This window comes from Thamnophis elegans, chromosome 2, assembly GCF_009769535.1.
Source record: "Thamnophis elegans isolate rThaEle1 chromosome 2, rThaEle1.pri, whole genome shotgun sequence".
NCBI lineage: Eukaryota > Metazoa > Chordata > Lepidosauria > Squamata > Colubridae > Thamnophis > Thamnophis elegans.
Genome location: NC_045542.1, coordinates 143,302,478 through 143,329,108, shown reverse-complemented (window position 1 = coordinate 143,329,108; position 26,631 = coordinate 143,302,478). Strand labels below are relative to the sequence as shown.

The 26,631-nt window shown below is 42.7% G+C and overlaps 2 protein-coding genes across 4 annotated transcripts in view; one reads left to right on the top strand and one right to left on the bottom strand.

Moving 5' to 3' along the window:
* Positions 1–26,631, bottom strand: part of LOC116502680 (zinc finger protein 420-like) — a 474,998-nt gene that overhangs the window by 83,625 nt on the left and 364,742 nt on the right. The window lies entirely within an intron of this gene.
* Positions 1,432–25,420, top strand: IMPDH2 (inosine monophosphate dehydrogenase 2). 3 transcript variants are annotated; one of them, XM_032208593.1, is made up of 15 exons: positions 1,432–1,620; positions 5,937–5,985; positions 6,237–6,338; positions 7,137–7,211; positions 8,431–8,637; positions 11,053–11,140; positions 12,156–12,355; positions 12,674–12,764; positions 14,316–14,411; positions 14,843–14,914; positions 20,974–21,117; positions 22,477–22,621; positions 23,075–23,218; positions 23,444–23,527; positions 25,130–25,420. In XM_032208593.1, exons 1-15 carry the CDS (start codon positions 1,523–1,525, stop codon positions 25,149–25,151), a joined length of 1,617 nt encoding a protein of 538 aa, XP_032064484.1. In that variant the 5' UTR covers positions 1,432–1,522; the 3' UTR covers positions 25,152–25,420. The 3 variants fall into 3 exon arrangements, with proteins under 3 accessions (XP_032064484.1, XP_032064483.1, XP_032064482.1); XM_032208592.1 differs by lacking the exon at positions 23,444–23,527; XM_032208591.1 differs by lacking the exon at positions 14,843–14,914 and having other exon boundaries at positions 1,433–1,620.

The following is a 26,631-nucleotide window of genomic DNA, read 5'->3' as shown; positions in this document are numbered from 1 at the left end:
AAAATTATATTTGCAACTTAAGATATAAACTTCCCATCAAGATTTCAGATTATGTTTTATATTTTGCTCCTGTTTATTGCAAGTGAATGTGCTACAGGATAAATAAAATGAACTAGTCTACTTGTGGGATACATGCATTTGGTTCTCGGGAGACTTTTTCTACTTTTAAGCCCTTGTTTAGGACGAGTCAGGTCGGATGGGTGCCCTGCAGCTCCACTAAAGAACAAGAGTCCCATAGTTGCTTTTTCAAGAGGCAATTGGACTTCCAGGTTTTTTTTTGAAGATGTTTCGCTTCTCATCCAAGAAGCTTCTTCAGCCCTGACTGGATGGTGGAGAATGGAAGGATTTACAATATATTTCTTGCAGTCATCTTGGTCATTAGCACTCATTAGCACCAGATAACTGTAAGGAATATAAATCCTTCCATTCCCCACCATCCAGTCAGAGCTGAAGAAGCTTCTTGGATGAGAAGTGAAACGTCTTCAAAGAAAAACCAGAAAGTCTACTTGCCTCTTGAAAAAAACACCTTTGGGACAACCACAATCAACCACAATCACTCCAGGCACACGTGGAAATGACTAGTTTTTCTCCCCCTCCCTTTTTTTCCTAATTACTTGCATAGGGATTATTCTTTATACTATTTATGTTGTTTGTATTTTTTAGTTATGGATTGCACCAGTAAGGCTAAAACTAATTTCGCTGTATAGAATTGAATTGAATTGAATTCTTTATTGGCCAAGTGTGTGGACACACAAGGAATTTATCTTTGGCGCCTATGCTCTCTGTACATAAAAAGACAAAATACATTCGTCAAGAATCATAAGGTACAGCACTTAATGATAGTCATAGGTAGTCATCAAGATAGTCATCAAATAAGCAATCCGGAAACAATATCAATATAAATCGTAATGATACAAGCGACAAAGTTACTGCCCTGCAGTCATAAGTGGGAGGAGATGGGTGATAGGAACAGTAATACTAATGCAGCCTTCGTGAACGGTTCGACAGTGGTGAAGGAATTATTTGTTTAGCAGAGTGATGGTGTTCAGGAAAAAAAACTGTTCTTGTGTCTAGTTGTCTTGGTATATATACATGATGTACAATGACAATAAAGGCTATACTATGACTTAGAGGACAGAGAATCTCCACAGACGTTTAAAAGAACGAGAGAAGGATGCCTCTCCAGAGCGCTCCTAGCTTATTTCGGCGCATCAAAAGGAAAAAAAGGAGCAAGGGGAAGGGCAAAGGACACGCCCCCTTCTCACTTTTCAGCTCGGCTTCGAATAAGAGCCGGGGGGGGGGGAGGGAGGAAAAGAGCAGCCCCGCCTCCAAGGAGCTTGAGAAAAAAGCCGCTTTCCACTGACGTCACCGGGCCTATGGAGGGGCGGGGCCTCCCCGCGCACTCCTTTCTTTTCTGTCTCGCGTCGGTGACGTCCCGGTCTTTCTGAGGCCAGGAGGCGCGCGAATCGTATCCAGCGCGCTCAAGCAGTCGGACGGCCCCCGCGAGTCGACCCGACGGGCTATGGCCGATTACTTGATCAGCGGCGGCACCGGCTACGTGCCGGACGACGGGCTCACGGCGCAGCAGATGCTGAACTGTGGCGACGGGCTGACTTACAAGTGAGGAGGAGGGAAGAGAGGGGAAGGCGGACGAGCGTGGCAGCGGCAGGGCAGCTGACCTGCCATGCGGTGCCCGGTCAGGCGGGAGGGGAGTGATGGTGACGGATCCCGAGGATTGGGAGAATGATCCCGAGCTTGAGTTTCTCCAAGCGTCCCGGCGACGATCACCACTCACACTTACCGTCCCGAGGAGCCTGGCCGCCGCACCGTTTGAAGGGTTGAAGACGATGGACCGGGCGGGCGTCCAAGGAGGGCGACGCGGCTCTGGTCCGCATGGCGGGACGGGGGTTGGCAGGGTCTCTGCGGACAAGATGCTCCGAAAGTGCAGGAGGACCGACGTCTTTTGGGGCAATCAGTTCCAGTTGCCAAACATCGAAACAACGGGGATAATGCCAGCTTGGGGTGGGGGGTGGCGGGGGGGGAGGACCGAAAGGAAAACTTAGGAGCCCCTCGGAGTCTTCCGCTGGAGATAAAAGTGAGCTCCCCCCGCCCCCTTAAAGATCACCGCCGCGCGTGATTATTAGTGTAGGCTAGTCCCCTCTCGGTTATTCTGTAAAGGGATGTCCTAAGATTCCCCTGGTGGAGGATTTTTATAACTTAAGCGCAATTGTATATAGGGTAGAATTTTTTAAAAAATGATTGGAACGATGTGTATGGATGATGGTAGGAAATAAGGAGCCTTTAAACTTAAAATGTTCCTGATATAGTAAATCTAATAATCTAGTAGTAATAATTTCACTAGTGTGAATACCTGAGAATATAGGCTTCGTTTCTCTCCTAACTAGCAGTGAAAGAGACCTCTTCTTCCAGCTATATGTAGCTTTACTTTCATTGCGTGGTTAGAACTCAGAGCAAAATAAACATTTGTGGAATCATTGTTCTTTACATTCCATATTGATGGTCAAGGAGGAGTATCTTCTGGTCATTTTAGCTATCTTTTCTGTTTCCTGACAATAGAATAGATTTATTTATTGGCCACGTGTGATTGGATACACAAGGAATTTGTCTTTGTTGCATATATCTTAGTGTACATAAAGAAAAATAAAATAGAATACACTCATCAAGAATCATAAGATACAACACCTAGTGATAGTCATAGGTTACTAATAAGCAATCAAATTATATTAGGAAATGAATAAAACAATATAAATTTTAAAGATACAAGCAACATGGTTATAGTCATAAGTGGGAAGAGATAGTTTAAATTTAATGTTTACATTTTGACATATATTCTGCATATCTCAACATTCTACACTTTGCAGGCTTATAAGGTAATGGTGTCTGTCTCTTAAATGTTGTGGTCACAAATGTGAAATATACATGTTGCTATGAACTATCTATGCGACTGGGCTGTTTGCTTTCCTTTTGGGGGCGGGGTGTAGTTCCATCCTAGGGAATCATTTAATATAGTTTCTCAGGTTACATGTATTTCTACGAAGTTTGGACACAGCATATGCATTACTAAGCCACCTGTTGCTTCATGTGACCAATTTTAGTCCTTAGCTCATAATCTTTATATAAGAAACTGGAAGGGACAGTGAATGCACTCCAGCCATGTTCTGAGCATTTTGTGCTGGTGGTTAATAAGGCACTCTATTTATTTTTATAGTTTATGTCTTATCGTTCACACTCAGGGAAGTTACCAGTAAAAAAAACAAGTCAGTTGTTAAAATTCATGAGAATAGCCAAAATCATATTAAAGGAGTTCAAATGATAAGGCATAGCTATCAGAAAGTTTGAGATTGTTTTCCAAAAAACAAAAAAAATAAGGACTTGTATATCACTTACATGGCAGAAACTCCAGCTGCTAGATTTGTTTTCAATTCACTGTCTTCTTCTATACTCACCCCTTCATTAGCAAATGGAGTTTCATGTGATTCCAATTCTCTTGGTGATAGAGCATGTTTACATACGTACGTAAGTTTCTCTGCCTAGGAAGTCATTTGAGAAAGTGTTTTAAAAATAACTCCTATCCTGTAAGTTGATTGTCTTTTCATACCAGCAATACTCCCATAATAACCTGCCTTATAAAACTGCTATCTATAAATAATTGTTATCTATGTGCAATACGCTTTGCAGTTGAAACACCGGATTCTTTATAACCAATCGGTGTCAGCTTCTATCTACTGATAAATGCAGTAAAATCCTTAAAGCAAGCAATTTTTCTCATCAAGCTGTTAGCACTACTCATTGTATTGCATTTTAATGCAGAAAGTGATTTTTATATTACACATTTTAGTGTCAGAGTCAACATAAAGTTTGTACAGAGATAGTTAAGGCAAGTTCCAGTCAGATTCAGAAATTCATACAAATATTATATGTAAAAATTGCAACATTATAAAATTGTTATTTGTAAGCATTAATAGTACAGAAGGTAGATTAGGATTACAAAAGTGTGTAGAGGTTAAATCTCAGTATTTATTGTGCGTTTTCAGCATAACCTTAGATATCTGTTTGCATAAGAAGTTCAATGGAAGATTTTTTTAGGACTGGAAGATTTTCAAGTTTGATTCATAGTTTGGTTAAACATCAGCTAGCATTTCCTCTTGAATGTCTGTGGAGATTCTCAATCATTCAGGTCACGGTTGTCCCAACGGTGCTTTTCAAAAGGCAACTGGACTTTCTTGCTTTTTTCCCTGAAAACGTTTTGCTTCTCATCCAGACAGCTTCATCAGTTCTGACTGATTAGTGGGGAATAGAAAGATTAGAAGGAAATTCCAATAGATAGGTGCATGATAAGGTGCTTGCAAAATTCAATTGCCTGATATCCATATTTTTCTGAAAGTGTTTCCCTATAACTGGAAAATCTTGATCATATTTCCTGTCACAACTGGTGTATCTAGTTTAGTACTTTCACTCTAATTGGTAGTGGTGAGTGAGGTCAGCTCCAATCTGACCTTCCATGAGAATATAAAAACTTGGCTCTGCCAGTTAGCTTGAGGCTCCAATGGGGAAGCATCATGGTGGACGTGATTGATAGATTAACAACAGATCTCTCCTCCTACCCACCCTGTTCCCACTCTCTCCATCTTTTAATTAGGCCAGGCTATTTGGTTCTTCATAGTATTTTGTTTATGGCTTATAGCTTTGCATAGTTTTTACCTTTTTATAAGTTGCTCCGGGTTATCCTGTGGTAAGATGGACAGCCAATAAAATTTATCACTCAATATAGTAATTTTCAGGGTCTCGAGATGAAATCTTGGTTAGCACTGCTCCTCAAGAAAGCAAGGGCTGACATCCATGTATATACGCTAGTTATAATTACAGAGTCTGTCCTTTGAAAAGGCAAAAACACACAAAAAAAGTTCTGGAAATAGCCCTTGGAATTAATGAATTAATTGGACATGCGTATTTTTAAAGTGGTTTTAGTTATGTAACAATTCCGTGGGCTGAACTCTACTGTTGAAAATAAATTCTTAAAAAAAACAAAACAATCCCTTATCTGAATCACAGAGAGATTTTTTGGGGGGAAATATATTGCTATTGCTTTCCTTAGAATCTGTGGCTTAAGGGTACATTTTTGCTTTTGCTAAATTATTTTGAATCCTTATACATTGTTCATTTTTTTTGTTCTTGCATTTTACCTTCCCTTTTGAGACCAATGTTAGAGTAGGAGCACGGCTCGAGTGTTATGACTGCATAGGTGTGCATGAAATTTGATGAAATCTGCTTTGACCACTAACATCAGGGGTGAAATCCAGCAGGTTCTAGAGAACCGGTAGTGGAAATTTTGAGTAGTTTGGAGAACCAGCAAATGCCACCTCTGGCTGGCCCCAGAGTGGGGTTGGAATGGAGATATTGCTGTATCCTTCTCCTGCCATGCCCACCAAGCCATGCCCACCAAGCTAAACCACGCCCACCAAGCCACGCCCACAGAACCGATAGTAAAAAAAATTGAATTTCACCACTCCATTAACAAATTTCTTAGGCTCAAGGTACATATTATGTTGAAGTTCTGTGACTACAATTAGTGGCATAATTATCTTCTTTGAAAATCAGCCAAAAAACAAACAAACCCCTCTTGGGATTGAAGAGGAAAATAAGCTACACACGTCATCAGGAAATAAGGTTTGCGGGGATGGAATTAAGCTCTGTAATTATTAAGAGGGTTAGATTGTTCTTATTAAGCAATAACCTGCCTAGTTGCAGCATTTTGAGTCTGGATCAGAGTTTCTGGGATGTGAATTATAGCAAGCGATTTCTCAAACATGCTTACAAAGATTCACAAAATAGAAGCTATATTTACACGTTAACAAGAACTGTATTTGTATCACAAACAAGCTCAATAACATTTTTCTTCCTTCTTTGTTATTCAGTGACTTCCTTATTCTCCCTGGCTACATAGATTTTACTGCAGACCAAGTGGTGAGTATGGGATTGGCGATTGTGTAGCATATTAAAGGAATGTTCTGCAATAACTGCTTTCTTCTTTAATAATACTAATGTAGAGTTTCATAGCCATAGAAGTTTTTTAAAAATAATAATAATCTAAAATTCTTTTTAAATTAGACATTTTTTAAATGGCCTTGTGCCCATGTTGGCAAAATTGGAATCTTGAAGTACGTATCTTGAAAGGATGTAACATTTTGTTACCGAATAAATCTGCTTATTTTAAGGACTTGACTTCTGCTCTAACCAAGAAGATAAGCTTGAAAACCCCCTTGGTATCCTCCCCTATGGACACCGTAACAGAGGCCAGCATGGCTATTGCAATGGCAGTAAGTAAATAGAAGTGGGGAGAGGGAAGGATTGGCGTAATCTGAAGTGGGGTTGTTTACGTTTGGGAAATGCAGAGGGATATCCTGATAGGTTAATTGCAGAGCGTATTTCCTTTTTCGTCATTTGAACTGCGGTCCTAAATGCTGCTCTTTAGGATTTGTGTGATACAGTAGAATTCGTTTTTGATGAAAGATACAAGAGATGGTGCTAGTAATCCCATTAGCGGACAGAAACTTTGGAATTGCTGCTATATAAATCTTAATGGCAGAATGAGGCTGACTATCACTTTTTGTTATTTACAAAGTTTTTCTAGGTATTACATTCCTTTGCTGCTCCCCAATTGTCCAGGTTTCATGTCACTTTCCTTGTATCAAGCTGCCTCCTGGTTTTCTGAAAGCGTATTCAAAGGTAGTTCAATATTCAGGACACAAGGGTCCTAAGGAAAGAAAGGAAGCATCGGTATTTAGTAACACGATTAAAAATTAAATGCCCCCCCCTTTTTAAAAAACAACAAAAACACATGATTTCATTAATGCTATAGACCTGACCATTTCTTCCCTCCTGTTTTTCATATATATAAAACTAAAAAGCTGAGTTTTACACATATTCTTCAAAGTTTGTATTTCTGTCATATCAGTCTTTTTTAACACTATGTCCTTCCAAGATGGAATCTTCTCCTTAAATAACTGCATCAGTCTGGGAAGCATTCCTGCTGAACTCGTTGCCTCTTGGCAGAGGGAAATGAAGGAACTTATTCTAGTTTTAGCCTGGTGTTTTCTTTTTCTGTATTTGTTCAGCTCACAGGAGGAATAGGATTCATCCATCATAACTGTACCCCAGAATTCCAGGCCAACGAAGTACGGAAAGTTAAGGTAAAACCACACAAATGTCTGTGCTAGTTATTATAGCTGAAATGAAAGATCATGTGACAAGTTGAATTGATAAGTGATTGCGTGCTTTCTCTTCTCTTCTTCCCAAATTCCTTGTCTTATGACAGTTAATGTCTTATAAAAATTAGTACTTAAAGTCTTCTGATCAGAGTTAAGATCAGCAACTGGTGGGCCCTAAAACAGGATATATTTAACTGATTCTAATTATGTTGGCATTACAGTTACTAATTTATACAGTGCAGTACACTTCTATCATTCTACAGCAGGGGTGTCAAACTCAAGGCCTGCCGGCAGGATGTGCCCCACAGGATGCTTAAATCTGGCCTGTAGGACTGCCTAGAAACAGTGAAGGACTGGCCCGTGGTGCTTCTGCCAGTAAAAAAGGAGCTCGGTAGGGCTGCGCGCAGCCCTCCCAAGCTCCATTTTCACTGGCAGAGTGCTCAGGCCACTACAGGTGCCCCTGACATGAGTGACGTTGAGCTGGCCAATCCCACTCTGGCCACGCCCCCGTAAGGTCAAACACAACCCTAATGCAGCCCTCAGTGAAATCGAGTTTGACACTCCTGTTGACACTCCTGTTCTACAGTAACTTTTTAGCTGTAAAGTGCCCAGAATCAATTTTGGAGTAAGATGCATGGTATCTAAATTTACAGACTATAATTCCTTTGATGCCTTCCTATGCACTGGGATAGAAGCTTCCCATTCTAGGTAGCTAAAATTATAGTATGCACTGTTATTTGCATGCTGCTTAACTTTGCTTACATGTGCAGTTTGGTACTTTGGAGAATCCTCAGTTGTGCTTCAGAGCCATAGCATTATATTCTACAATAATAATTGTTCATCATTCAGTATACAAACTGGAGAGCCAGTTTGGTGTAATGGTCAAGGTGCTGGCTTGGAAACCAGGAGATTGTGAGTTCTAGTCCCGTTCTAGGCATGAAAGCTGGCTGGGTGAATCTGGTCCAGTCACCCTCTCTCAACCCAGCCTACCTCACAGGATTGTTGTTGAGGGGAAAAAAAGAGGAGGAAGGATATCTCTACCTTCTTGAGTTATTTATGAAGTAATAAAGGCTGGTTAAACATCTGATAAATAAATAATCTCAAAGGATCTGGCAAAGATAGAGAGCACCCTACTAGGAATGATATGACTCTTCTTTTCATGTCTAAGTCTCTCATTCTTTTTTAATGTGTCCCATTCCAGAAATATGAACAAGGATTTATCACAGATCCGGTGGTGCTGAGCCCTAATGATCGCGTCCGAGATGTTTTTGAAGCGAAAGCCCGTCATGGATTCTGTGGCATCCCCATAACAGACAATGGGAAGATGGGTAGCCGGCTCATGGGGATTATCTCATCCCGAGACATTGATTTCCTGAAAGAGGAAGAGCACGATCTGCCCCTTAATGAGGTTGGTGAAGGGATTCTCTGAAAGAAAAGAAAGGACTTTGGCCCTCATTATTGTACGCCGACCAGAGTCAGAAAGAAATTTGATTAATGATGTATTGATTTTAAAAAAAACAGCATCGACTATATAAAACAGCGGTCTCCATCCTTGGCAAATTTAAGGCTTGTGGACTTCAACTCCCAGAATTCTCCCAGTTGAGGCCCACAAGCCTTAAAGTTGCCAAGGTTGAAGACCCCTGATATAAAAGATAAGGCCTTACTCTGTTATCTTTAATGATACCATGCTATGTTTTGTGATAATTGCTTTTGAGGAAGGCTTGCATTTGAGCTAAGGCACCCAGGTCAGTGATGGCTAACCTTTTTTCCCTTAGGTGCTAAAAGCATGCGCACAATAGCGTGCGCATTTGTGACCACACCCATAAAGCAATGCCTCCCCGTGTTCTCCCCATGCTCTCCCCCCCTCCACGCATATGCGTGCGACTCCCACATGCCCCGTTTTGGGCCTTTCAGGCCTCCCTGAATCCTCCAAAGGCCGGTAGCAACCTGTTTCCAGACTTCCAGTAGGCCTGTTTTTCGCTCTCCCCAGGCTATGGAGGCTTTCCTGGAGCCTCCAGGGGGACAAAAACAGCCTCCCCCAGTCCTCCGGAGGCCAGTAACAGCCCGTTTCCAGGAGGCCCGTTTACTTACCTGGCATCCCCAACGTGCCGGGTGGAGACTCCTAGGAGGGGCGGCGTGGGCGTGGCCAGCCAAAAATCAGCCGGCCGGTGCGTGCACATGCATGGTGGAGCTCGGGCAACGGCTCGTGCCTGCAGAGATGGCTCCATGTACCACCTGTGGCAGGTATGCCATAGGTTCACCATCACGGACCTATTAAATATTATGTGTTTTTAGTTTTGCGGTATTTTGTTTCCCTCAGCAACCGCGTTCTAAAAGCCTATTCCAAGCCCTGCCCCTGTTTTCCAGAGAGCATACAGCACAGCCTTTGTTTTTGCAAGTTACTATTTCCCTGTCCGGCCAGCTGACTGTCTTCCCATTGCCTGATGGGAAAAGCCTTTTGGAACGAGCATCCATGTCACTACTGTAACTGGATGTGGGTTTTTTTAGCACTGCAGCATTCCAACCTGTCTTACACTTGGCTCTGGTTCCCTGTGCTATTTTTGGATTTGTGCTGACCAAGATCAGCTAATGGCATGATTTAAAGTTCAGACAGAAATTGCCTGTAATACATTTCTAAAGGATTTCTGATAAGGTGGAAACGGGGGAAGGAAAAGCTACAGCCGATTACCGTGAAACAGCTCCAAATAGAATTTCTGTGAGGTCAGACATCTTAATCCTTCAGTCTTCGACATTGAATCTGTAGGCAAATGAGAATGAGTGCCTGTGTCTAGGCTACACTGCTTCAGTTTGTAGCTGGGGGCACTTGTGATTAAACATTCACTATTTAACACACTAATACATACAGCCCATCTACAACAACAATTAGATTCCAGAAGGAAAAACTAATTCTAGCACTTTCTCCATAGTGTTCCAAGCTATAAGATTTGTAAGCGATTAATACAGAATAGCATTAGTTTCAGTTTTCCTAATGTTGCGGCTATTGCTTATAATCATGGAATCATAAGATTGGGACAGACATTGGAGGTGAAAAACGTTACTGATGGATTTTCTTTTATTTTTAAGAATACCGTATTTTATGGAGTATAAGATGCACCTCCCCCCCCCAAAAAAGAGGATGAAAATCTGGGTGTGTCTTATACACTGAATTTTTGGCCTCCCGAAACCCTGCCCCCTTCACAAAAATGGATATGCAGAGGGTTTGGGAGGCCTGCAAAGTGCTCCTGGCGGCTGGGGGGGGGGGGAATTAGCTAAACGCAGGCAATTTTTTATTCGATTTTGTCCCCCAGCCCCCAGGAGCACTTTGCAGGCCTCTCAAAATCTCTGTATGCCCCGTTTTTCACAAAAAAATGAGGCATGCCTAGGTTTGGGGAGGCCTGCAGAGAGCAAAAACTTTAAAAAACATTACCTTTTCAAAATCTTGGTGCATCTTATACTCTGAAAAATACGGTATTTCACTTGTGGTTTTGAAACTGAACTGTTAAATCTGAAGTTATGTCTGAAACAGATCTGTAACACTGGTTGAGAAGCCAGATAGAAACAATTACTTTAAGTTGTGCTAATTTGTGATTTGAGGACAGTAATGTCTGGCATTAAGTTACTTTCCTTCCATTATGGTAAATTGCTCCTTTCCGCATTAAGCTAATTGTATCAAGTCTGACTGAAAGGTCTTTCTTCCTCCCTAATAAGAAATATTTAATTAGATTACTCTGGACTGACAAATATTTCCCTATTAGACAGTGCTGCTTTTCTCAGCCAAAACGGAAAAGACATTTGTCTTACTTTAGTTTTTTATTTTTCGTAGATCATGACCAAACGGGAAGATCTTGTTGTAGCTCCTGCAGGAGTTACATTAAAAGAAGCAAATGAAATCTTGCAGAGGAGTAAAAAAGGTACGTGAGAATAGCTACAAAATAGTTTATGTATTGAATATTACACTATTACATTCTTCATGTATTTAAGTATTTAATGTACATTTAAGAGCCACAGTGGCGCAGTGGTTAGAGTGCAGTACTGCAGGCTACTTCTGCCTGCCAGCTACCTGTAATTTAGCAGTTCAAATCCCACCAGGCTCAAGGTTGACTCAGCCTTCCCTCCTTCCGAGGTGGGTAAAATGAGGACCCTGATTGTTGGGGTCAATAGGCTGACTCTAAACAGCTTAGAGAGATCTGTAAAGCACTGTGAAGCGGTATATAAATTTAAGTGCTATTGCTATTAATCCTGCTAACCTCTTAAGTAAATATGCAACATTGTACAGTATCAGCATTTTCTAGTGTAGTTCTAGATTGTTATAATAGGACCATATTGTTTGAAGTGAGGCGATTCAGTCATTCAAATATATTATCTGGTGACATACAAATAGCTACAGTAAATAAATAACCCCATTATCCATTTGGAGGGTGGGGGGAAACCATCTAGCTTCTGTGCTCAAATCCTAGTTAAATCCTCACTTTTAATAGGTTGATACTTTGGGCTAAGCCAGATTTGAATAAGGCATCATGATTTTTTTTCCAATTTAAGCCGTAACAGTTGGGTTCTTGTAGATCAAAATAAAACAAAAACATATTGAATAAATGGTGTTGTTGCACTGCACCTATGAATACTATTATAAAGAAAAAGAAACATTCTGAACCACAGCTTCCAATAGATATCCTATTTTCTCTCCCCCCCCCCAGTTAATTATTCATCTTCTGTAGCCTTAGCTGAATTAGGTATCAGATGCTTTGGAATTCAATTTAATGAAGGTACTAGGCTGTGTAACTTTAGTTGCCATGTTATCAAAAATGCTAATATAGCCAATTAAACTGAAAAGGGAACTGGAATTTTCCATCTATATAATAAAGAGGAGGGGGGAGCCAAAATTGTTCCTCGGAAATAACAGCACTGGTTTTTTTTTTTAATTTCAAGGAAAATTGCCAATTGTTAATGAAAAGGGAGAGTTGGTGGCCATAATTGCTCGCACAGATCTGAAGAAGAATCGGGACTATCCTCTGGCATCAAAGGATGCCAAAAAACAGTTGCTCTGTGGGGCAGCCATTGGGACTCATGAAGACGATAGGTACCGTCTTGATCTGCTGGCACAAGCTGGAGTTGATGTCATTGTATTGGTAAGTCTTGGAGACAATGGGAGCTCCCATGAAGAGTAGCAAGGGAGATAATGGCTGAACTTCATGCTAGACAAGCTTTGATAATTAGGTGAAATTTTAATTGTTGTAGCTGTTCTGAGGGATTAGGGCTCGTATTGTTGAAAGTTGCTGATCGATTCAATTAGCTCTTATGCTGAGTTGCTTCCGTTTAAATTCAGTACTAACGAGTAGCTGGAAAGAAGAATTTGGCATGTTCTTGTACAGAATGTCAGATTCCAACTCAAATGGTTTTAATTTTTTTTTTAAAGAGCAGTACAGGAATCTTCTTTTTCTTCTTAGGATTCATCTCAGGGCAACTCCATTTTTCAAATCAACATGATCAAATACATCAAGGAGAAATATCCTCATCTGCAAGTCATTGGAGGCAATGGTAACTATTCAGCTTTGGTTTGTAATGCAGCTGGTATGTGTTTGATGAACATTTGGCTGAGTTCATAAAATGTGCTATGGCAGTGGTGGGTTTCGGGTCCAGTAATGTCCTCATGGAAGCGCGCAACACGTCCGCAGTGCGTGCATGCATTTTAGCGACTCCGTAAGCCTCCGCAACGCTCCAGCTGCTCAGTGGAGCATTGTGCAGGCACTCTATGCGCCATGTGCGGAAGCACCGAAGACTTAAAAGACCAGTAAGGAGCTTGGGCGGGTGGATGGGCCCTCTGGAGCACCATACCGGAACGGTATCCGGTGCTCCAGGCAGGCTCCAAAGCACCTGTACTGGGGCATACCGCCTGCAACCCACCACTATGCTATGGATGAGGAGACAGGTGCATTGACATCCTTTATATCCTAAAATCACTCAAATGTGATCAATGAAATATAGAAATTAGCAATGTCTTAAGGGATAACTGTAATAAAGATCAACTATTTTTTCTTCATTAGTGTACAGGAAGTCCTACACTTACAACCAGTTGTTTAACGGACCATTCAAAGTGACAAGCGATTTTTAAAAAAACTGCTTACGACCCATTGCCGTAATTACAACTGCTACCCCCCTCCATGGTCATGTGATCACATTTCAGGTCCTAGATTACTGGTTTCATTTATAAATAGTTGCAAGGTCCCACAGTCACGTGATCATGATTTGCAATGGTTTTTGGGTTTTTTTTGGCAGTTTCTAGAAGAATGGATTTACTTAAGGACATGCAGGTTTGCTTTACAACAGCATTAACTCACTTTATGACCATTGTAAAATTGGGTTTGGTCACATGGTACCTCAAATTGCGTACCCCAATGACTGATGATCAAAATTCTGGGCTCCGTTGCAGTTCTCTGCCCTAGTAACAATCATCCCAATTTTCAATGGTCAGAGCAAATTTGTCCAACACAGTCCAGCAAGAATTGGAATTTTACCCTACAATTTCAGCTAATGATATAATGGCTTCCTCTGTACAAGTAGTCCTTAACTTATGGCCACAACTGAGACCGGAGTGTAAGTCACTGCAATTGTAAATTGAGCCAGACTTGATTTTATGACAATTTTATGTCAGTTGTTAAGCAAATCTCCATGGTTGTTAAGTGAATCCAACTATCCCAAGAGGTGGTTGTTGGTGTTTTTTTGCTGGAAATTGGCCAAAAAAAAAAAGATTACAAATAATGTGACCGCTGGGAATGTGACAACCAGTCGTAGATGTAAGCCAGTTGCCCGGCACCTAATTTGCAATCTTTTAACCGCTGAGGAGCCGCGAAAATTGTAAGTGAAAGCCCAGGTTGTAAGTCACGTTTTCTGAAGCTGTCGTAACTTTGATGTGTCGTTAAGCGAGCAGTCACAAGTCAAGGAACCGCCTGCAGCCTGAAAAACGGTCTTGTACAAAACTATCCTGTTGATTTGGAAGGAGGAGCCGCGTCTTTCGCGTTGGAGTGACAGTAGCCGCTGCGTGAATGGAGTCCAATTTCCTTACACGTCTTTTTTTCTCCCTTTTCTCAGTGGTGACAGCGGCCCAGGCAAAGAACCTGATTGACGCTGGGTCTGACGCCCTGAGGGTTGGCATGGGCAGCGGCTCCATCTGCATCACACAAGAAGGTAAAGGGTAGTAGTGTTGCACGGCCATCAGCCTGATTCGACCCAGTGGATTGCCGGACAAAAATATATACAGCATTTTGGGAAGGGAGTGGGCGGGGGGGGGTGTAGTCTAGTGGGTGATTAGATCCCTTTTGATCTGTCCCAAATTCTGAGTGGAGTGGCCGAGATATTACTCTTGAGCAACTGAGGTCAGAAGAGCCCGTGAACATGTTGCAGTTGTGTGTCGAATCAGCATCAGAAACAACAAAGAGAGGCTTATGGGTTCTTAAAGCCAGGGCAGTTTCATAGCTGGAGGCGTTTCCTCCCCCCCCCACCCGCTCCCTGCAGGGATTGGAGTGTGGCCTGGCTGCCCAGTTTCACTGTTCAGGAGAGTATTTGCTTGTTCCTCCCCCTTTTTATCTCTAAACTGTGTGTGTTTTTGTCTTGTTCAGCTGTTCCAAAGGTCCCTCCAGACCTAAAGTCCCACAGCCCCAAATGCCCTTCCGCGGTCACTGGCACCTATAGTAAGTCATTGCCCCCTTCCCTGCCCCTTAATTCCGTGGCTTGGAGGACGGCTCTGATTGGCTGCCCATTATCTCCTCCTACCCTTCTGCTTGTTTGAGCATAATCTGGTTAGAGACACACTTGAGGTCTTACGGCTTTGGACACTGGGGTGTTAAAACTGAGTTGTTGTTGTTGTGTTGTTGTCTTTTGAGTATTTCCCAAAAGCAGGGTTCTAATGTTGTTGCTATCAAATGAAGGTTTTCCTTCCTCAAATCTGAAATTTTAACTGAAATTTTAAAAGGCTCCTTTTTTCCTCTCTTCCTTTTCTTCTTTATAGACCCAAATTCTGTAATTACTTGCACACCGTTAAGCTATAATTTGAATCTCTGTAACACCAAAAGTTAAATTGGTTAAATTTTCATTGTATGAAATGCAAAATAGGTAATGTGCTTTCTCTTTCAGATGTTAAATTTGGCTATAATGTGAGTTGGTCTAAATTCTTCAACTACTAAGGTTTAGGTTTAAAATGTGATTTAGGGACATATTGTTAGGATTATTGGATACGTATTGTGTTAATGCAGGCCAGTTCCAAAGGGAAAAAGGGATCCCATTTCTTTTAGAGCTATACAGGTGGTGTTTTACGCCTGCCAGGAAGGGCATTTGTACTCTGATGAATGATTGCTCTAGGCCCAGGATGGAGAACCTATGGCACGCATGCCACAGGTGGCATGTGGAGCCATTTGTCAGGGCACGCGAGGCATTGAAGACTCCGGAGGGCAAAAAACGACCCTACGAGCAAACCGGAAGTCACTTTGTTTTTTGTCTTCTGGAGCTTTCAGGGAAGCATCCCGAGGGCTCCTGAATGCTCCGGAGGGCTAAAATCGGCCCTACAAGCAACCCACAAGTCACTTCTGGTTTGCTTGTAGGGTCATTTTCTGCCCTCCGAAGGCTTCAGGGAAGCCTCCTGAAGCCTCCAGAGGGCCTGCGGGGGGTGGGGACGCAGTTTTCGCCCTCCCCAGGCTTATATAAAGCCTCTGGAGCCTAAGGAGGGCAAAAAAAGCATGCAAAAAATGGGGGGAAGTGCCTGTCATGCGCGCATGCTTGCTGGAGGGGGGGGATATCGCGCATTGCATTATGGGTGCGGCACGCCCGCTCACGATCCACCTGTGCTTCCCCCGCTTATGGCATGCGAGGCAGTCATTTAAATGTTTTAATTAAATCTCTATCTGTGTAATTTAAAGTGAGCACTTATTCAGTTAAGTAATCCTTTGTAGGCAGTGTGTTCCGGATTTGAAATGGAGTATAAGACGCACCTCCCTCCCCCCCACAAAGAGCGTGGAAATGTTGATGCATCTTATACACTGAATACAGCCATTTTTTACTTCCCGAAGCCCCACCCCCGCATCCCATTTTTGTGAAAAATGGGCTGTTTTTGCCTCCCCCCAAACACTCTGCAGACTTCAGCAAGGTTGGGGGAAGGGAAAAATCCCCCCGTTTTGGTGAAAAATGGGTGTTTTTGCCTTCCCCCAGCCCTGCTGAAGCCTGCAGTGTGCTTCTGGAGGCCATAGAGGAGAAAACCTTTTTTTCCCCTTATTTACCTTTTCTAAATCTTGGTGCGTCTTATACACCGTTTTTTTAGTCCGAAAAATACGGTAATTTGTGTTGCCCATTCAGGATACTTTTTCCTGGAAGAAATTATTTTCCAGTGTGAAAGAAGGTGTCAGCATATTTTGCTGTGGAACTTTTATCACCTCATAGATGTTTCTTATTGATCAATAAGAGACTTCTTGAAGGAAGAAGTAATCGCTTGTTTCTCCAAGGCTTCCTGATCCTTTGTCTGAGATAGCTGTTTGCTAGATATTCCCCAGATAAATATGGCATTTTTCTTCTGATTGACAAACTTGAGTGACTCTACTAACTCATGTAATTTTTCTAAATAAAAATCTTGTCCACTTGGAACATGTGTGGACTTCAATTCCCAGAATTCCCCAGGCTGTTTGTAGATTTAAAAAAAAACATGTAGAAAGATTGTGACGTTGTTTGAGTGATGACAGCTAAAATTATGGCTTCTTTTAAACCCTGGCATCATTTTTTTTTTCCGATTTTGGAAACGTTCTTCCCTCCTTGAATTATTTCCACAATAGTAGCATTCTTTGGGGTAGATTTCCAAAATCTACTCTGAAGAATGCTAGTATTGTGGAAATAATTCAAGGAGGGAAGAACTCTCAAATTGCTGAATTATGCATCTTCCTCTTGTTCAGTTGTTTTTTAATGTTGTAGATTCTTGTGATGTAAAATAGGTGCAATTAGGTTAGTTTTTTAACTTGGCACTGTATTTTTTTAGTTTTGAATTTAATGTCAAATTTATATTAAGCCAATTGAGATGTGTTTGGTTTAAGAAGTTGCAGGCAGGTATTACATTCCCCCCCCCCCCAATACTTCAAAGCTCTACTTAATAGTATCTAAAGATCCCACAAATTCAAAGTATGACTCAACCATCTCCCATTGAATTATGTGCACATATTATACTTATTTACGAAACCGCTGATTTAAACTGAGTTAATGTGTTCCGCATGTGAAGGGCTATCGGCTCATCCTCCGAATGGGTGGAGAGACAGGTTCCAAACCTCTAGCCATGCTTTGACAATGGTTAAATGGGAATAGAGGAAGCGTGCCACAAATCATGAGTTGTTCTGGTTTGAAACATTCATTTTACATTATACGGACTATCATCTTGGGTTCAGATGACATATTTAATCATTGCCAAACCACAAACTGGGATGTGCAAAAGCTTGCGCAGGAGAAACTGGAGGCCGCGTGAATGACACGTGCATAAGATGTTTGCCACTTAAATTACTTTATCGTTCAGCACGATCTGTGGATAGTCCTAAATGTTATGAGAGTGGGAAACAATATTTTTCCTGAATTCCTGGCAAATCCCTGCCAGTCTCTATTGGACAACCAAGGGGGTGACTTGGGTAGCAGTACCTCAGTTGTGCTTCAGAGCCATAGCGTTACATTCTACAATAATAATTGTTCATTATTCATTATTCAAACTGGAGAGCCAATTTGGTGTAATGGTCAAGGTCCTGGCCTAGTAAACCAGGAGATTGTGAGTTCTAGTCCCATTTTAGGCATGAAAGCTGGGTGGGTGAATCTGGTCCAGTCACCCTCTCTCGGGAGAAACTGGAGGCCACGTGAATGACGCATAACATGTTTGCCACTTAATTACTTTATGGTTCAGCACGATCTGTGAATAGGCCTAAATGTTATGAGAGTGTGGGGAAAATATTTTTCCTGAATTCCTGGCAAATCACTGCCAGTCTAACCAAGGGGGGTCACTTGGGTAGCAGTACCTTACTTGGTGTCAGAAAGTGCTTCCATCCTTAGATATTCTTAAAAATTCTGACCCCAAATAAACTATTACCATCTTGGCATGGCTGTTACCAGTGTTTTGGAGATGTCAAAATTAAAACAGGCCATTATAAATGGACTACTTCCAGAACAGCTGGAGCAGCCCTATTACAGGATTGGGATGTTATGGGATGAAACATCTGCACACCCATTATTAAAATGGCTAAATGTCCAGCAAGGGTTTGAGTGTAGACCCAAGAACACAATAATGTTGTGTTTAAGCCATTGTTTTCCCAATTAAGCAAAGTTCTATTTACATATTACTGTACCTCACGTTTAAAGGAGATCATTGTGGCCTTTTAGACAATTACGTTCAATAAAAGACTACATCTACCTATTTTGTATCTCTTATTTTTGGAAATGTAAATGGTTAAAACAATTTCATATCAAATTACTCTAGCAAATTTCAAACCCTGCTTTGAACCCAATGCCACCTGTGTGAAATCGTGAAGCTGAGAACTGAATTCTCTCACTCCATGGCACCAAATGCTAATCTTTAAAGGGTTGGTCTCAGTCTACAATTGCATAGACATCAGCTTGCAAAACTCAGCTATTCGGAGATTGCTTTTCTATTTTAGAGCATAACTGCATGCTTTAAAAATTATTTGGGGAAAAAAACTGTTTTGGCCCTTGCCTGACCTGATGTCTCTCTGCTATTTATTCAAGCAGCTGGGTCATTTTTCATGCTCTTGTGGAAGCTTGAACAAAGTTTAAAGAATAGCAGACGTGCGCTGAACTCGAGCAAGGCCCGAAGCAATTTTTCCAAACCATTTTTGAAGTGTGGGTTTGTGCACATCGCTTGATAGGTTTTAAAGTTCTTAACATAGAAAAAATCCTTTTTCTTTAAAAAATTTGTTTTAGCTTTGATGTTTTTCTTTGCAGACATGAGACCATCTCTTTAGGACTAACGCTGTTTTGATTTCGCTGGCAGCCCATTTCATGGTTAATTTGAATTCCAGTTCAATGCAGTTGCTGTTAGATACATTCAAACTGGTGGGGTTGTCTCTACATGGCCCTAGAACAGTGATGGCGAACCTTTTAGAGAACGAGTGCCCAAACTGCAAGTCTCTCTCTCTCTCTCTCTGGCCCGCGCATGCGCAGTAGCGACCTAAAGACCAGCTGGCTGGCGGGAGGTGGGGCCTTCCAACACCGGCAGCTCTACAAGAGGCAAGGTCTTTTTCTTTCACGAGCTTCTGTTTCCCTGCAAACAATGGCGGGAAACGCCAGGGAGAAACACGGTAGAACTGACCTGGGGTGACGGCGCGCATGCCCACAGTGAGGGCTCTGAGTGCTACTTCTGGCATGCATGCCATAGGTTCACGACCACTGTCCTAGAAATTGAAAGGAAACACAACAGCTGAGTTGGCGCGAAAGTGATTTGTGTGGGAACCAGTTTCTTGGAGAAGCACTGAGTTGACTTTGGCAGTGCCGACGGTACCGAAACTCTGCATTTAACGGGAAGTTTGTGCTCTAATTTTGCACGGTTCTGAACGAATCCGAATCACTGCTCTAACTAATGGTGAAAAAGACTTTTGAATTAAAAGCCCATTGGGGAGAATTGTCCTATTTAGTGGGAGGGAGGGTTGTCATTGATGCCAATCTCTGTGCATGGCCTTGGCTATCAATTACAAGTCTAGGCCACACAATTTGATGCAAAGCATAAAAGAGCCCTGGCTGATATATTTTGGAGATATATTTGTTTCTCTTCCCAACTGATGACATTTTGCTTTGGTTTCAGTCACCCTGTGTTGGAGGGGTAGCTACCGTGTTTCCCTGAAAATAAGATCTATCTAGAAAATAAGACCTATATTGATTTTTATATATGCACCCAGTATAAGCCGTACCTCCAAAATAAGCCCTAGTTAAGACCCCGCCCAGGCCGTTGCACCTGATTGCATGAGGTGGGATGAGGCGCTCGGGTAAAAATCAAGCTAAGGTGGGGAAGGGGGAGAGCTGCCCCCTCGTGCCCCGCACCCGCTTACCTTAGGACAGTTGCAGGCAGGCCTCCCACACTCCACTCCGACCCCTGCCAAAATGGAGGGTGGGGTGTGCCATGCGCGAGCAGCGGCAAGTGCCCGCAGAAGAAGTGGGCCGGCAGCAGCCACATGGGCTCCTGTTGGCCGGGGCAGTCAGTGCCACCGCTGTGAGGTGAGACAGTGGAAAAGACCCCCCCCCCCCAGTCTTTTGTTTTTGCCTCTTTGGGAGGCAAAAACAAAAGACTGGGTCTTATTTTCAGGGAAACACAGTAGCTTGATGAAAACTTCAGTGCGAGATGCTGGATTCTGATCAGCCAGTAAACACCAAGTTTTTATTACAGATAATGACTGTTATTGTGGCTGGAGAATGGTACCCGCAAGTAGGTTGACTGGAACCAACTACTAATCATCAGACTTGCATGGATTTATATATATGCCTCTGGTGGGGGAAATCCCCTCTGAGGTTTGCCACAATTGGAAAGATATGCAACTCCCTCGATACACTTTGGGAAGAAATGGCTGAAAAGGATGCCTTTTCTGAAAATAGATTTGCTTTTTTGGGGGGGAGGGGAGGTGTCTCATGCTGAAAATGCCATGCACTTTGAGGACCCTTACATGTTAGGAGTTCTGCCGTAGAGTAACGTCAACTACTTCTTTTGCTTCTTGTCGTCTTCATCTGTCCCGTTTAGTCTTAGCGTGTGGCAGGCCCCAAGCCACAGCCGTCTACAAAGTGTCCGAGTATGCTAGAAGATTTGGTGTGCCAGTGATTGCTGATGGAGGCATCCAGACGGTTGGACACATTGCCAAGGCCCTTGCCCTGGGCGCTTCCACGGGTGAGATTGGAATCACAAATGACTTACTAACACCTACTTTCAGCTCATGGGATCATTATCATTTCCAGGCACAGCCTTTGGAAGGGAAGGGAATTGTTTGCTAACATAAGACCATAGAGATGTCTTGTAGTATATATCATGTTTGTGGCTCAAATGCATGGCTAGGAACCATGCCTATATTGGGGAATTTGCCAGGAAGATACAGATAGAGAGATAGATAGAGATAGATAGATAGATAGATAGATAGATAGATAGATAGATAGATAGATAGATAGATAGATAGAGAGACAGACAGACAGACAGACAGACGACAGACAGATACATGGATGGATGGATGGATGGATGGATGGATGGATGGATGGATGGATGGATGGATGGAGAGAGAGAGAGAGAGAGAGAGATGATAGATGGAGAGAGGGAGGGAGAGATGCAGAGGTGGGTTCCTACCAGTTCGCACCTATTCGGTAGAACCGGTTCATCAAATCTGCCGAACCGGTTAGAAGAGGTTCCACCAGTGGACCCGGAAAGCAGGCCACACCTACAGAAGAGGTTCCAAATTTTTTTGAAACCCACCACTGGTCCTTGGATATGATTATTCTACACTATCATGCTCATATTTATAAAACTCAGTGCTTCTGTGAAAGGTAAGGATGACTACTGCGTTTGTGGTACAATCAGAACATTGCGTGTGTTGAAGTTGTTTTAATGCAAAACAAAGATGCCCTTTAAAGAACAAGTTTACATCATATTCTTATGCATGCCAGTGCTGTGTGTGAGGTAATTTAAGGTGGTTCTGACAAGTGTCGTCGGCATCTTCATATCCAGTCACATGGGCGGCAAACCACTCCCATCTGGTCACATGGGTGGCAAGCCACTCCTACAAAGGAGGCCACACCCACAGAGTAGGTTTGAATAATTTTTGAAACCCACCACTGGAGAGATGATAGATAGAAAGCACTTGTATATAATTATAGCTTCAGAATAATTATAGCTTCAGAGTTGGAAGGGACCTTGGAGGTCTTCTAGTCCAACCTCCTGCTCAGGTAAGAAACCCTATACCATTTCAGACAAATGCTTGTCCAACATCTTCTTAAAAACCTCCAGTGATGGAGCATCCACAACTTCTGGAGGCAAGTCATTCCACTGATTAATGGTTCTACCTGTCAGGAAATTCCTCCTTAGAATTTCTCTCCTTGATTAGTTTACGGGCATATTCAGCACACGAACGCAATTAGCTTCATCCGAGGAGCTGATATCAAAGTTAACCTGCTTCCCCCAAGTTCCTGTCCTATTTCCTGTTGTGTTTTTTTCCACATCCCCTCACACACTGTTGCTAGCATTTGTTTTTCCTGGTTCTAGTGATGATGGGGTCCCTTCTAGCTGCTACCTCAGAAGCCCCAGGGGAGTATTTTTTCTCTGATGGGATCAGGCTGAAGAAATATCGTGGCATGGGATCTCTTGATGCAATGGACAAGAACCTGGGCAGCCAGAACAGATATTTCAGGTAAGAGGAATAGTTAGAATAGCAACAGCCCTTAGACTTATATACCGCTTCATAGTGCTTTTACAGCCCTCTCTAAGCAGTTTATAGAGTCAGCCTATTGCTCCTCCCCTCCCCCCCCCAACAATCTGGTTCCTCATTTTACCCACCTTGGAGGCTGAGTCAACCTTCAGCCGGTGGGATTTGAACTGCCAAACTGCAGCTAGCAGTCAGCTGAAGCAGCCTGCAGTACTGCACTCTAATCACTGCGCCACCTCGGCTCCCTTAGTGTGCCAACAAACAAATCCATGCAAAAAAGAGAACGTTTGTGTAAAGCTTCAGGGCTTTTTCACCTTATCAGGATTACCTTCCTCTAGAAGGTTGCCAGAATGAAATAAATCAATACTTTTGGACAGGTAGTTAGTATTTTTTTCTCCTTTCAAACATTTCTTTTCTCCGTGATTTGTTTCTTCTCAGTGAGACGGATAAAATTAAGGTGGCCCAGGGTGTCTCTGGGGCCGTGCAGGACAAGGGCTCCATCCACAAGTTTGTGCCATACCTGATTGCTGGCATCCAGCACTCCTGCCAAGATATCGGTTCAAAGAGTTTAACACAGCTGAGGTGAGAGCAGGAACTGTTTTTTCCGTCATTACCCTGGTCTGTAGCTCAAGCGCAGTTTTGGAGCTGCTGTGGCCATTGGCTGTGTGCCTGCGTGTTTGGAAATCTATGAAGCAAGGCTTCAATTCCTGGTAAAGATCGATTTGGGTCATTCGTACAGCCCCTCGGTTTTAGTGCCTGTGCTGTGGCAGATGGGGAAGGTTGCTTTTTCTTCCCTTTGACCGCCAGGGCCATGATGTATTCCGGAGAGCTGAAATTCGAGAAGAGAACGACGTCTGCTCAGGTGGAAGGAGGGGTTCACGGCCTTCACTCGTAAGCTTGTTTTGTGCAACCTTTCATTTTGAATAAGTGGAGCTCTCTCCCTTCCGATTGTTCTGAAGCGGCACTTAGAAAGGCTCTTGCCTTGCTTTCTGTGGCAGAAGAGACACCTTTCCCTTTCCTGGCTTCTTTCTTTCTTTCTTTCTTTCTTTCTTTCTTTCTTTCTTTCTTTCTTTCTTTCTTTCTTTCTTTCTTTCTTTCTTTCTTTCTTTCTTTCTTTCTTTCCTTCCTTCCTTCCTTCTTCTTCTTCTCCTCCTCCTCCTTCTCCTCTTCCTCTCCTTCTCTTCTTCTTCTTGTCCTCTCCTCTCCATCTCCTCCTCCTCTTCGCCTCCTCCACCATCACCTCCTCCTCCTCCTTCTTCTTCCAGAGAGCAAGCAAGCCTGCCCATCCACTCTGCCAAGGACTCTTCCTAATTATGGCAAAGTCCCAAGTTTCCTTTTTGTTATGGTTTATTGTCTTTTGTGTTTCATAAGCTCGGTGGGTTTTCTTGGCCGACTCGCAAGCTGACAGCAGCAATGCACTGCTGTAAATGAATCAGAAGCCTTCTCTGATGCCTTGGGCTTAAGGCATCTTACCTTTTTTTGAGTCCTCATTCTGAGGCAGCCATTGCTGTTTCTCTGGGGCAGGTAATAGAGAGTAGTATTGTAGGTAATGGAAGCCCAGCTTCTGTTCAGTAGGATCTCCGTGGCTGGCTCCACAGGGAATCCCTCCCCCACTTCTACCAGCCTTCCCAATAGACCTCCAGGGAAATCTACAGGAATCCAAGTCAGCCCAACACTGTTTGGATTCAGGCCCAACATGAGTGAACACCCATCTCACAGGGGACAAAAGTGCTGGAACCACCATCAGGAGGCAACCTAATTGCATCTACTACTAGTAGTAGTCACCTTCCACAGCAGCACTCTCCTCAGTCTTACCAGCCACTCTTCAGCCCATCTTCCCCTCCCGAAAGGAAGTGGCTCCCTATTAAGACTACCCACTCTCCATCGTCATGGTTTTTTTTTTAAGCCCTAACCCAAGTTTCGTTTGAACTCTAGTGCAAATTAGCTTTAGAGCTTCTGGTGTGGAAAATTGCATTTTTGATCACTGTATCTTCTACCACACGTATCAGAAAAGGGGGATTCTCTCTCAAGGAAGATTTTCCCATTAGCCAGCCAGGCACCATCACTATCTGAAGCCAGTCTTCACTGTTGAGATGGATTTGGATTTTTACTGGGGCCAGAATATGGTACTCTTGATGCCCAAGGAGGCTGAGTTAGAAAAGTCAGTATAAACTGTATATGAACTAACAAGACAAGAGATAGATGATTTCCAAGTAATCAGCTGTCACTTCACTTATTTCCTTCCTTTCCTTCCTTCCTTCCCCTCCCTTTTCTTTCTTCCTTCCATCCCTCCCTTTCCTTTCCTTTTTTTCCTTCCTTCCATCCCTCCCTTTACTTCCTTCCTTCCATCTCTCCCTTTCCTTTTTTCCCTTTCCTTCTTTCCCTTTTCTTCCTTCTCTCCCCTCCTTTTCCTTCCTTCCCTTTCCTTCCTTCCTCCCTCCCTCCCTCCACATTATTTTGTTGTTGCTTAACCCAACTCCTTTCATTTCCTAGATATGAGAAGCGTCTTTTCTGATGATGGGTCCCTTGTGCATTTCCAGAGCCTCTTTTGTCTCATGGGGCTCGTGCAGCCACGATCATGAACTGCTCCCTTCACAGAAGTGCCATTTTGCTAAAGACGCAGGGCTACATGCCATTTCCCAAATCATCAGCTGCTCTGACCAAGGCTGAAGAGAACCTATTCCAGGGATGGTGCTGTATGCTGACAGAAACCTTGCAGATGTGTGTTCTTGCACTATTTTTACAATAAAACATGAGGAACGAGTCTTAACTTTTTCCAACACGCCTGGGGATCAGTTCAGCTTGTCTTTTCTGTTGGCATCTTCTAAAGGAGGATTTGATCAGCTACACTCCAACGTACATTAACAAAGCCTTCCACGTATGCGTAAAGCCATCCATTTTATTTCCTAAAAATGATTTTCACCCATCCTCAGTGCAAATGTTGCAACATGCACACTCCCTGTCACGTTCTTCTTAAAGACATTTCAGGCTGTTGATTTCAGAGATTATTTTTTGGAAGCAAGAGTTCCCAGCTTCCAGAGATTGTTTTATCCACCCCAAACTATGTCTTAAAGAATTTATTCTTAGTGGATATTCAGAATTGCATGAAAAAAGGGCATCTGTTGGTGCTCTAGCCTAATGTTCAGGTTTGAAGTAGAACACATTCTTTTCTAGTTTCAAAACAGACAGATTTACCATCACCCAAGATCAATGTTAGTGGGAGGATTGTTGGTTATGCTGCATTCATAGGTCTAGTTATCTGCTTGTGTGGGTAAGATCTCACACTTTTATGTAACTTCAAACACGCATACTGGCAGGTATAAATAAACAAGAAAGCATTAGCAAAATTACAAATTTACATAACTAGGAATCATGAAATCAAGGGGCATGAAACCTTTGTAGGGAAAAGTGATGTTTACACCTTAAAATGCAATTTATGCAGATCATTGCTGTTATGCAGGAGAGCATTCCTTAACATTGTGTGAATATGGGTTTTTTTTAAACATACACTATATTGCCAAAAGTATTCGCTCACCTGCCTTTACTTGCATATGAGCTTACTGTAAGTGACATTCCATTCCTAATCCGTAGGGTTCAATATGACGTCGGTCCACCCTTTGCAGCTATAACAGCTTCAACTCTTCTGGGAAGGCTGTCCACAAGGTTCAGGAGTGTGTTTATGGGAATTTTTGACCATTCTTCCAGAAGTGCATTTGTGAGGTCACACACTGATGTTGGATGAGTTTACATGGCCTACCACTTTGTGGCCGAGTTGCTGTCGTTCCCAAACACTTCCACGTTCTTATAATATAGCTGACAGTTGACTGTGGAATATTTAGGAGCGAGGAAATGTCACGACTGGATTTGTTGCACAGGTGACATCCTATCATAGTTCCACGCTGGAATTCACTGAGCTGAGAGCGATCCATTCTTTCTCAAATGTTTGTAAAAACAGTCTGCATGCCTAGGTACTTGATTTTATACACCTGTGGCCA

What these genes read in the sequence shown, in the direction of transcription:
- IMPDH2 (XM_032208593.1), top strand. Translation starts at nt 1,523, where the DNA reads ATGGCCGATTACTTGATCAGCGGCGGCACCGGCTACGTGCCGGACGAC. An exon ending in GAGTTGATGTCATTGTATTG is followed by an intron (nt 12,356 to 12,673) that starts GTAAGTCTTGGA and finishes TTTTCTTCTTAG; the next exon opens with GATTCATCTCAGGGCAACTC. An exon ending in AAGAGTTTAACACAGCTGAG is followed by an intron (nt 23,219 to 23,443) that starts GTGAGAGCAGGA and finishes TTTGACCGCCAG; the next exon opens with GGCCATGATGTATTCCGGAG.